This window comes from Heterocephalus glaber, unplaced genomic scaffold (genome assembly GCF_053883595.1).
Source record: "Heterocephalus glaber isolate CG9 unplaced genomic scaffold, H.glaber_assembly_v1.0 deba00000621, whole genome shotgun sequence".
NCBI lineage: Eukaryota > Metazoa > Chordata > Mammalia > Rodentia > Bathyergidae > Heterocephalus > Heterocephalus glaber.
The window spans coordinates 3,545,140-3,557,193 of NW_028258153.1; the positions used below are offsets into that span (position 1 = coordinate 3,545,140).

Genomic DNA, 12,054 nt, shown 5'->3' on the forward strand with positions numbered 1-12,054 from the left:
AGCGAAGGGGCCGAGCAACTTTGTCCTTACTGCTTTTCAGTGAGGACCTTTTTCTCCATCTCAAACCTCCCGTTGTGGGCAGAGAAGGTTGCCAACATTTCCTAAGGTTCCCCACAGTTAAGTCAGTCTTCGGACGCACCCACAGTCGCCCAGGGACCCCGTCCCTCAGTGGAGTCGGGGACCACGCGGGTTCGCTCCGGCGGGGACCGGGACCCGGCAGAGCTCGCCCCTTCGAGCCCCGGGAGACCTGCGCCCCAAGGAGCCCGAGAGGGCGGGGTGGGGGCGGGCTCTGGTTGGGGGCGGGGCCTGGGCCACCCCGTGTGCTCCCCCATTGGCCGCGGGCCCCGGACTGGCGGGCGCACGTCACGGGCCGGGCCCACCCTCTTGGCAATGTCTTCAGCTTGCTGCACTCCTAACTTAAGCATTTATTCCGCTGGGATAGAAGCGGCAGGATAGCAGCGTTGGCACGGCGAACCATGGCTGGGATTTTCTATTTCGTCCTCTTTTCGTTTCTCTTTGGGATTTGCGACGCTGTCACCGGTTCTAGGGTGTACCCGGCGAATGAAGGTAAGCGCGGGGTGGGCTTTCTACGGTCGGGCACGGACAGGACCCGATCGGCGGGGGAAGGGTCCCAGGGAGCGCGGGGCGGCCGGGATGCGGAGCCTGGAGGGAGCCGTGCGTCCCGACTCGGGAGAAGACTGCGGGAACTCAAAGTCCGAACTGGGGCGCCGCAGAGCCGCCGGGCTGCCCACCCCGTGGCGCTGACCCGTGTGGGCGTGGGGGGGCCCAAGTTTGTAGCCAAAGGCCAAAGTTGATCAGCATCCTCCCGCGGGGTCCGCATGAAGCGCCCCGAGGGGATGCACGGAGCTCCGGCCCGGGCTGGAAAACAACACAGAATGGAGGACGAGTCCCCTTCCCCAGCAGCCCCGGGCGAGGGGGAAGCGCAAGCTTGCGGCGCAGTGAGGGCGCGGGGCTCCCGGCTTCTCGTGGAAGCCTTCAAGCTCTGGTTTCTGCAAAGTTTCCCGAGCTCTGCGCTTCCCCCGACCGTACTCCGGGGCTCAGCCTCGCAGAGGTCGTGGCGCCGCTCGCGGGCGGCAGTGACCTGCTTTCTAGCGCCCGGCCTCAGACTCCTATCTCTCCGCCCGGGCCCGCGCCTCTCGGTGCGATCGCCGGCCTAGGGCAGCCCCAGCTCCTCCGATCGCCCCGTACACCAGGACCATCCACCCGCAAGTTGAGCATCGTCGAGTTTTCACATCACGAGCCCGGCACGGAGCACTGGGCTAGTTTGGAGCGAAGGCCCGGGACGGACAGGTCCCGCTGGGCGCCGTTTTCTGCGCTTCTCTTCAGACGTGCGGGGAGGACTATGTCGGGAGGTGGGGGGCGACCCTTTAGTTCTGCTGGGCCCAGAGAGGAAAGCTATGTGTGTACGCGTGGCGCGCGCGCAAGCGTGTGTGTGTGTGTGGGCCCCGCGCGCGCTTGTGCGTCTCTCCCAGCGAAACCCTTGTGGTCCACCCTGCGTGCGTGTAGCCTTTGTCGTGTCTTGTGGACTCTTCCCTCACCACATCCATCGTCCGTCTGTCCATCTGTCCGTCCGCCTCTCGGTCTCCGCAGCCATCTGTCCATCCCTCCACCCGTCCCTGTGCAGGCTTCTCATTTTCCCTGTTCCGAAGGAGGGAGCCAAAAACCAACTTAGCCTTGGCTGGCCAGCCGGTACCCAGAGCTCTCCAGACGGAGGCTCCCGGACCGTGGTGTACACCTGCCCGTAGACGCTGCTCCCGGGAAAGGGGCGCTCTCCCGCGCTCCAGATCGCCCCCACCCCTCTTTCGGACCTGGGTTCGATTGCGGTCTTCGCCGCCGCCACCGCCGCCGCTCAGTCCCCAGGGTGGGAGTCGTGAGCGGAATCGTGGGTCCCGCGTTCTCCTGGTTACTTCGCACACTTGTTAGGACGGTTCCTAGACCTCTCGCTCCCGACGTGGACTTTCTTCTCTTTTTCTTTTTTCTTTCCTCCCCCCTTTCTTTCTTTGGATTCCTTTTGCGTATTCTTTTGGAAGCAAAACTTGGGAATGCTGGACAAAAAGGCACCGAGGTTGAAAGGGGGCTACACCCCCTCCCGGGCCCCTCCTTTCCTTAAAAATTAATTCATTTTGTTGCTTTTTATTCCCATCACGTTTCCTTTTCTCCCTTTTACCCTCCCTTTCTACTCCCTCCCTTTTTTTGTAAATTGGGTCTTATTGTTCCCTTTGTGTCCCTAATCCACCTTACATAAATCCAAATGGATGTAGCGGGCTTTTCTCTGGGGACCGAGAGGAGAGAACGGGGAGGGGGCGCAACTCCGGGCGGGAGCGACCCCGGGAAGACTCAACGTTTAAAAATGATGAACAGACCCCTGGAATTCCAGCTCCCCAGGAGAATCGGGGGAAAGGCTGAGTTTTAACTGTCTTGACTTAGGGGGTGTAATAAGAGGGAGATGGGCAGAACTCGGGGGCCTGGGCCTGAGACTGGGAGTTGGGGGCGCAAGAGCGAAGATGGAGCCTCGGCCTTCCCACCCCTCCCCCCGCCCGAAGGACCAGCCTCGCTGATCAAATTAATAACCCAGAGATGCCTTTGAGATGGGCCTTTCGACCTCCAGGCCTGCGGATCGCGGTGGGAAAGGGAATGTGAAGAGGTTTCGAATTCATTGCATCCCTTTCAGTGTCGTCAGTGCCTAGTCCTGTTCCAGCCCGAGCGGGGTACTGCAGCTCTGTAGGCGCTCGCTCCTTTCCCCCCTAAGCTTTGAGGCACACTCTGAGGTGTAGCACAAGCATGTTAAATCCACTAGGTACCACTCCGTACCTAAAATTCAAACCAGTGATTTCCCGGGGGCGGAGGACGAGTCTCCGATTGATTGTTCTCCAAAAGACCTGCGAAAGACAGAACACTTGAGAACATTTGCATTCTAATTCCACACGTCTGGCACCCAGTTCCCACACCCCGCTTTCTGAAACTTCGATTTTATTTTATTTTTTAACCAGCGGATACCACATACAGGGACTATTTATTTGCTGGGGAAGGGGGAAAATGTTAACAGGAGACAGCTTTTTCCCTGAACCTTTGCATAGTCTGATAGAATTCATTTGTGCTTCTGTCGCCATGAGGATGAGTTATACGGTCATCTGAAACTTGCACAAACAAATACTTTTAGTAGATACCAGACAGAGATGAACGCTGCTTTTGCTCTCAAGTGTTGCTGCCCTACATTAATATATTGGGTTTTTGGGGTTTTTTGGAATTGTGCTTGAGATTCTCTATTCATCCTCTTTAGAAAATGAATTGACGGAGCCCCAGGATGGAATTTTAAATGCTAAGCAAGTTAAATAAATAAGAACCTGCAGATATAAAGAGGGGAGGGGATCGAGTGAGTAATGATTATTTACCTAAGTGAGACCAAGTTTAGGTTTTGATCAGAGTTGGATATGCACCCGCTCCGCACATATGGAAACGCTCAGGCAAATGGTTTTTGTATTATTGCCTTTTTCCAATTGGAAATTAATCTATTTTCCTTTGTTTTTTTGCAGTTACTTTATTGGATTCCAGATCCGTTCAGGGAGAACTTGGGTGGATAGCAAGCCCTCTGGAAGGAGGGGTAAGTTCTGAATTGCTCTCTGCTGCAAAGGGTAAAAAAGGAGTGATTAGCAACTTTCAGAGAGTCCTAATGGCTTGATTCTTGGTGATTGTGGTGAGGGGGTCAGATTTCCGCTGTGGCCTATGAAGTGAATTACGCTTTGTTGGAGAAATCCTATACTCCCTCTGGATGGCTCTGTCATGGAGGAACTAGAAACCAAAAGGGCAGAAGGGGGTTTCAAAATTAGGAGACTGGTGCACGCATAGACTTAGATGCCTATTTAAAACTAAAATACGGACAAGAAATATGATCAGGGGACCAAATTAGAATTTATGGCTATTACTGTGATGGCCATGAAGCCCTGACAGGGTTCACTTTAGAGCAATTGTTCTGCTTCCAGATGAGGACAGTGAATATACACAAAAATACCCGGGAAAAAACATTTCTGATTGTACCTACATCAGTAGGGGGTTAGGGTCCTTACCTTGCTATCACGACCTTAAATCAGCTGCTGTTCTGTCTACAGGCAAGAGAAAGCCTGGTAGGCTCCTGTCAGGGCCTACTCTGTGCAGAAAAACTACAAGCTTGTGCATTGTTGGTGTTAGATGTGAAAACTTTGGAGTATTTGAATGGAGATCTTTGGGACTTGGGACGCTGTCCCTGTTGATTTCTTCTCAAATTTGCAGCCCTCACTGACGGCCTCCTTCAGAGGCTTCAGAGCTTGTTGCTAGGTCGCTGGCTGGATTCACCCAGCCGTCCCCCAACTCCCCAGTAACAAGTCAGAATGAATCAGCTCTGGAAAGAAGTCAGTACTGAGTGTAACTCTGACTTCTGCCAAATTGAAATAATTCTTACATCCTTTCAAAATCAAGCAAATTATCTGACCTTTACATGCTTGATAGTTTATGACTCAGTCAATTGATTAAAAACAATGAGAATGAAGGATTAAGAGTCTTTACCAGGCAAAAAATGGTAATGCTAACACCCAGCATGGCTCTCCACGTCTAACAATCGAATCGACTATAAAGGATTTAAAAAAACAACAAAAAAAAGATTCACAGAAACTGTTAAGAAGATGTTTCCAAAATAAGACCAGGCAAGAAAATGGTGATAAAAAATGAAGAATCAAAGCAGGCACTATAATCTGTCTGAAATAAAACAGAGACTGCAGTGTCTTCTTCTTTATCTGTCTGAACTTGACTGCTGTTGTTGTCTTGCTCTTTGCTGAAAAATTCTAGTCCGTGCCCAAAACCATTTTTTAAAGGGGAGAGAGAGAGTGATTGGCAGGCTGCTGGCAGTGTAGACAGGCTGCATTCACCACTGATTGCAGGCAATTGCCCTCATCCTTTGAATGTGAGGAAAGGTACAGCTTTATCTTAGTGAGAGTCAGGCTCATTGTTAATCCTATACCCCGGAAAGGTCACTGCATCAGGCGGGGCTTTCCCAGGCTGCTCTACCAGGAGGATTTCTCCATAGGTTAAAGTGTATTACAAGTGCTAGCAAAACTGAAGGTAGAAACTGTCTGTACTTCTATTAACACATTTAATGAGCCATATGTTTCCTATGGGCTGCTTTTAAGTTTGAGGAGAGAATACATCCAGTATGATTTTGAACTAATTCATTTCACTAAATATACATGTGACTTATTTGAGAGTACCGTGTCTGTGATCTATCTAGTTTCTGGAAAGCTTTTATTGCAATTTAATATGCTACAGAACGTCTTTTTTTTTTCTTCCTTTTCTTTCTTTCTTTTTCTTTTTTTAATTCCCTGTCCAGAACTTCTGAAAGAACACCTGGTCACTTTCTCTAGACACAAAACTTCTTTCAGTTGTCTTGAAAGTTTACTATATATACTTCTTTCAGTTGTCTATGCAGTTTACTGTATAGGGCCCAGAGCTTTCTATGGGCTGATATAGGAAGTTTTTCTTCTTTTATTATGTATTAAGAGTGTAATATTTAAAGCATTGTTATAAAAGGTTAGAAGTGAACTTTCATTAGTTTACAACAGAATTAGTCATTCCAAAAGACATAATTGCCATTGAGAAATTGTATGTGAAATTGTAAAATTTAATCAAAACTTACATTTTATCATTAAAGAAGACTTTTTCTAGCCTTGAGAAGGGATAAACTGTGTGTCTACCAACTAGGCATGCACGGATTGTCTTTCAAAATTTCTTCCTTCTTGAAAATAAAAACATGTTCATTCTTTTACTATTCTTAGATCTCTCCCTGTGCTTAGAACATTTCATATCTTTGTTGGAAACTTAGGGTAGTTGTGTGATATTGACATTTGGTCTTTATTGCTAGTGTTACTTTTGAAAAGAAACCTGATTTCACAATTCCAATCAGTCAAAGGTGAGGCAGAGTCCAGACAGACAGCTCACTGTCCGCAAGAGTAATTCTGCAGAACATTAGAAACTGAAAGTGATGGATCCTGATGGTGTAACATTGTAGCAAAAACAAAAAAGAATTAAACAAGTTAATATCATGGCTGTGTTTCTTTAAAGAGTCTGCTGATGCTCATTGTATAAGGGAAGCTATGCCATTGTTCTTTCTAGTGAATTGATCAGTGTGTTTAGACAATGATTCTCAGGTTGGACAGTTCACACCAGACCTGTATGAAATCTATGGTGAGATCTCTCTGTGCTTTCATTCACACTGATAAATGCGTTTTCCCATTTTCCCTTTGTTCTGAGATGAGGTGGATGCTGAATAGGTCTTTTTGAAGGTGGGGATCTATTTTTGGATTTACATGAATTTCCCCAAATAAGTAAATTACTGGTGATTTATTACTTGCTAGATAAAAGAAAATTCTAATCACCACAGGGCACTTACTCCTCCCACTTCCAACTTTCATAATGGTAGCAGATGAAAGGAATACAACATTTTATGCATTATGACCCCTCACATAGTAACCTTTCCATCCATTAATAGTTTTCCAGTGTGCAGATGGGAAAGATACGTTATGATTCTATGTACTTTCTTGGATTGAATGGAACTTAAGTGGAGCTATTGCAGAATGCAAATTTTGTAAAACTATCTTTTTTCCCTTTAATTATATTCATGTGTTAGGTACTTAAGCTGATTTATGCCAGATCCATATCAATGCATTACTGTAGATGTTAATGAAGAACTGGAGGCTGCCTACAACCCTCCTAGGAGCTAGAAACCCAAACTGTCTTAGTGTTTTCAGGATTATTTTTAAAAGCAATAGGGAGAGTGAAGTTACCACTCTAGTTACAGTAAATTCCTCTGAATTCTGATGATTCTACCATTACCATCTTTGTGTTAGCAAGTAGAATGAAATGAAAACACTACTGACCTGCTTAAAGGTCTTGGGCTTTCAATCATAAACACCACTTACAATTTTATTTTCATTGTCCACTGGATAGTTAGAAGCAGAGCAAGTATTCACTCCTTTTTACCTACGTGTCTGTTTTTAAGAAGGTGTGCAAACTTTTTAATTGAATATATGCTCCTGAAAAGTTTCTCCTCCTGAGTATATTTGAGAAGCCCAGTCATAAAATTTGCGGTCTTCCTAGGATTACAGAAACCAGAATGATGGTATTTTCTTTGCCACTTTTAAAGAGTAGTGGTGGTGCCAAAAAATTCAGTTGACTTTTTTTTAGGTATTAGAGAGAAAAGTTCTGACAGGAGCACAACTAATTAACTGATAATCGTCTTCCTTTGGCAAGCTCTGTTCTTCCTGCCCTTAATTTGCTGATCTCTGTTCAGTGTTTGAAACAATACACATACTAGTTGTTTTTTTTTCATGTATGAGCAAATTTGAACAGTTGCCACTTGAAATTGTAGCTGTTGTAATAGGTGAATTTGAGGTTGTTGGACCACCACAAGGAACTGCTGAGAACTCAGAAGCTATAAATCCATGATTGCCTTTGGATTTTAGGCAGAAAAAATTAAACAGTTAAAAAAAAAACCTAAAGTCACTTCCTCAATAAAATACTGTTTGATCTCTTATAAGATGCATTATTCATGAGGATTGGCGCACAATAATTTTCTTTATTATTGAAAGAAAAATAGTTGATTGATGCCCTATGCAAGTAGAATACTAGACTAGAGTGGAGTAACAGAGTTGACAAATCATATATGATGAAGCTTTGTTACTGACATGTTTCCCCTGGATCTTTGTAGTGGGAAGAAGTGAGTATCATGGATGAAAAAAACACACCAATCCGAACCTACCAAGTGTGCAACGTGATGGAACCCAGCCAGAATAACTGGCTGCGAACTGATTGGATCACCCGGGAAGGAGCTCAGAGGGTGTACATTGAGATCAAGTTCACCTTGCGGGACTGCAATAGCCTCCCAGGAGTCATGGGGACCTGCAAGGAGACGTTTAACCTGTACTACTACGAATCAGACAATGACAAGGAACGTTTCATCAGAGAGAGCCAGTTTGCTAAGATTGACACCATTGCTGCTGATGAGAGCTTCACCCAAGTAGACATTGGCGACAGAATCATGAAGCTCAACACTGAGATCCGGGATGTGGGGCCACTGAGCAAAAAGGGGTTTTACCTGGCTTTTCAGGATGTCGGTGCCTGCATTGCCCTGGTGTCAGTCCGAGTGTTCTATAAGAAATGCCCACTCACTGTTCGCAATCTGGCCCAGTTTCCAGACACCATCACAGGGGCTGATACCTCCTCCCTGGTGGAAGTTCGAGGCTCTTGTGTCAACAACTCGGAAGAGAAGGATGTGCCAAAAATGTACTGTGGGGCAGATGGTGAATGGCTGGTCCCCATTGGCAACTGCCTATGCAATGCTGGGCATGAAGAGCAGAATGGAGAATGCCAAGGTAAGAGGAGCCATATTGTACTTTTCATTAGGGCTTAGTGCACATAATTAAATCAGAGATGAAACTAAATGGAGTAAAGCCAGTAATTAGCAGCCCCTGTGGGATGTGGTGGGACAGAGGGGTCTAATGAGTAAGTGCTATAGCTCCAGGTGGCAAGGCTGAGACTTTTCTAACACTGACAAAATAAATGATGCTGCTGTAATCAGCAAAAGGCCAAGCACATTTGCTAACAGGCACTTAGATCGAGTCTGCTTGTTGTACCCTCTGAAATGTAAATGAACAAGCTGAAGAAATGGGCTTGATTGATCCGTACTTAAGGAGGGCGGACACATTTTTGAGCCATAGTTTTCCTATGTATAGACTTGGTAAAATGACAAAGATGGTGAATATCTTTCATCCTAAGTATATGTGCTTGAATGATTTAAGTGTGAAATCAGGATTGTGCTGTTCCAGTTCCCTGCCACTGATTAAAATCGAGCTACATAAATAACCTTCTTTTTCCCCTCTACCTGTAGACTGGTGGGGAAGTAACGAAGTGGAGAAAGAGCTTTTCAAGAATGTCCTCTTCCATTGAATACTCATTGACAGGGTCTCTAAGTGAAATCAATCTTATTGGAGGACCTCTTTATTTCTCTTAGGAGATGATAATAGAGTTAGTAAGAGTCTTCTTATTTGATCTGTGGTCAGGGGCAATAGTAAATTGCAATCTATTTGGGTTATTGAGTTTCTGAAAAAATAATGCATTTTTACCATGTTAATTATGGCTTATCATATTACTAAGGTGATTTTTTTTCACATAAAGATCAATGTATGCAATCATTCTTGGCTTATTTTCCCTTTCTATCAGAATGCTAGGGAGATTATGAGATCTTTTACTTCAAAAGAGTTTTGTATCCATATTTACATGGATGGCTCATGTATGGGTGCTTTAAGTCTTACAAAACTCAGTTATCCCAAGTTTTTGTCTTGCTTGGTTTTTGTCTTTAGTGATTGTCGATAGTCCACTGCTGCCTCCCCGGAATGGTTATGGTCATTGCTCCACAGTTACACTATAACCGTGTTCCCTCTGCAACAGATCAGTCATCTTTTCTCTTGGTGATTGTTGAATTGTGGACTGCATCCCCGCATGGCTCAACTGATTTGGTGATGAAAGGGACTGAAATAACTGACTGACGAACAATTTGTCTGGCATTTCAACCACCTTAATGACAGGGTGGGATTCACTGTGGGGCCTTGTACTTGATTGACTGGGAGTCAGTAGTCATAACCCAAAGAAAATGCTTCCCTTTTCCTAGTTTGTATTTTTCCCAAGCACCATTACTAATCTGCTATTGTTATTTCTAGGAGTAAATAAACTGTCCTTAATTTCATTGCAAATTAATCAGAATAAGGACTGACTTAGAGTAAGAAAGGAGAACTTGTAAACTTAAAACTTTGCAAATCAGAATTTAAAGTTTTCTGCATGGATTAATTTTCTGCTGTTTTATTTGCTTTTGACTAGGCAACTAACTTCATAAGCTATTCTGAATGAATTGGACCCTGGAGTTTATTCTGATATGAACATTAGAAAATATGTGAGGGCATTGTTATTGGCAACTAAATTACAATGATCATAGCCGTAATGGGGAAATGAACAAGGCAATGACACCACACCCCATTTTAGAGTAAATTATTCTGCCATTTCAATTTTTGTAAGACAAGACTTGCACATGTTCACATGTCAAGATTCTTATATATATTAAAAAAACCCACACAGACACATTGGTTCCCATTTCCTGCTAAAATGTTCACCCTTCTAGCATTAGCTCATCTCCCTGTATCTAACGCCATTGATTTTCAATTGTCATAGAGCCCAGTAACTCATTCATTGCTACACTGTGCAACTCTTGGACATTTTTACAGCCCAAATTAGGGGAAAAAGAGGAAAAGATGTAGAGCAAAGTGAATGTAAAGGCAATTGAACATTTTAGTGGTTTGCTTTATGGAAATAATCTAGGGAATCCAGTTAATCATGTGGTTCATGGAAGGGGAGGGCTTTGATGATCCTGGTCCCGTCTATTTCAAGCTGTGAATGGGAGAGGAAAGTTGAATGAGCCATTTTCGAGTAACTTCAGTGTTTTCATGCATGAAACCAGGATTTAAAATATTTTATTTTGTTTTTCTCGTAAAAGGATTAGCTCCTTTAAGAAGCAACTTGCACAAAACCTTATACTCTGATTATTAGTTTTATTTCTACCAAGTAAGAATATCTGAATTTATGAAAGAAGGAAATATTTGAATGGCAAGGATTCTTAAATTCCAAACTTAAAAAAGATGATGCAACACCATGAAAATCCCAAATAACAATCATTGATTCTCGACATTACTGGTAGCAGAAGCATCCAGGCATAGCAGAAAAACGTGGAGACAAGGAAATCCATCTCAGTTTGGTCACTTAGCTGTATCACTTTGGGTACATTTCTTAAGCCTTCTGAACCTTGGTTTGTTCATCTATAAAATGGGATGAGAAAAGTATTACTTAACTCACAAACTTGCTATAAGACTTAGGGATTGAAAATTGGTAAAGGTCACCTTGTAGATCATAAAATAGGTGGAAATTTCTTTGATCATCTGCTCTCCCCAAAGTCATAGCTGTTGACATAAAGGATGTTGAGTTGAAACAATAAAAGGAAATTATCTTTCAGCTACTCTCCAAAGTCTTGGCTAGAATAGGAACCATCTCTGTATCTTTTGCTCTTTAATGACCATTTTCACACTTCATATTGAAAACGATATTTGGAAAGTGCCTCCCTCCCACCCCCCACGAAAAAGAGAACCTTCCTTTGAATGAGAGACAAGTGCTTTGGGGATGGGACAAAAAAGAGTGTAAAGACAGCTTAAGAAGGAATGTAAAAGAGAATGGGCCAAGTCTTCAGAACTCTGGCAGCAGGTTCCTCCCCATTGTCTTTTCAATGAGTCAGTGGTGGCAGGACAAATAGAAGGACAGGTGAAAGGTCATCTACTTCCTCATCCATCTTCCTTGAGGTCTGAGAGGTCAGAGGGAAGATTGATTAAGATCTTAAATGTTTGACTAAGGATCCTTGGCTAAAAATGGTCTGGGTGAGGTGGGGTCTCTGGTCCGCTGTTGTTTGAACCTAACCCTGGTCATCCACCAGAGTCCTCAAGAGACCTCAGGATAGAACTACACTTCCTCTTGGAGTTCTTATGCCCAGTAATACATGTTAATGTGAAGGAGCCAGGAAGGTGTCAAGAGTGGCAGGGAGATGGTGAGCTTGCCCCAGGGCAGCTGCAAGTTCATTGTGTGCTTCAATAGCATTTTCTGAAATGGTTTGGTTTGGTTTCCTTAAGACGACAAAGAGTGCTAGCCACTTGGCTGGCCTCTTCCTAGCCCCGGGACTGGAGTGAGCACTGGCCTAGGAACAGGGTGCTGAGGAAAACTGAACTGCTAGCATAGACACCAGGCTTGGTCAGACTGTCAGAGAAAAGATCGAAAATCCAGCTGAGAGCCTGCTTCTTCAGTCCGCCTCTGGTGAGGAAATGTGCCTGAGGACCTGAGGAAACCTTAAGCTGAAGGAACAGAGGGGAGCGTCCTTTACTCTCTTCCTTTTTGCTTCATTAAAAAATCGTAAGAAGTTAA

The 12,054-nt window shown here is 44.7% G+C and overlaps 1 protein-coding gene across 2 annotated transcripts in view; it reads left to right on the forward strand.

Annotated features, from left to right (window-relative positions):
* Positions 1-374: 374 nt before the first annotated feature.
* Epha4 (EPH receptor A4) overlaps positions 375-12,054 on the forward strand; it is a 143,877-nt gene continuing 132,197 nt past the window's right edge. For both annotated transcript variants that reach the window (XM_004864483.4, XM_004864482.4), the window contains exons 1-3: positions 375-567; positions 3,555-3,622; positions 7,754-8,417. In XM_004864483.4, coding sequence (XP_004864540.1) covers positions 477-567; positions 3,555-3,622; positions 7,754-8,417 — 823 coding nt within the window. In that variant the 5' untranslated portion in view covers positions 375-476. The remainder of the gene's footprint in view (positions 568-3,554; positions 3,623-7,753; positions 8,418-12,054) is intronic.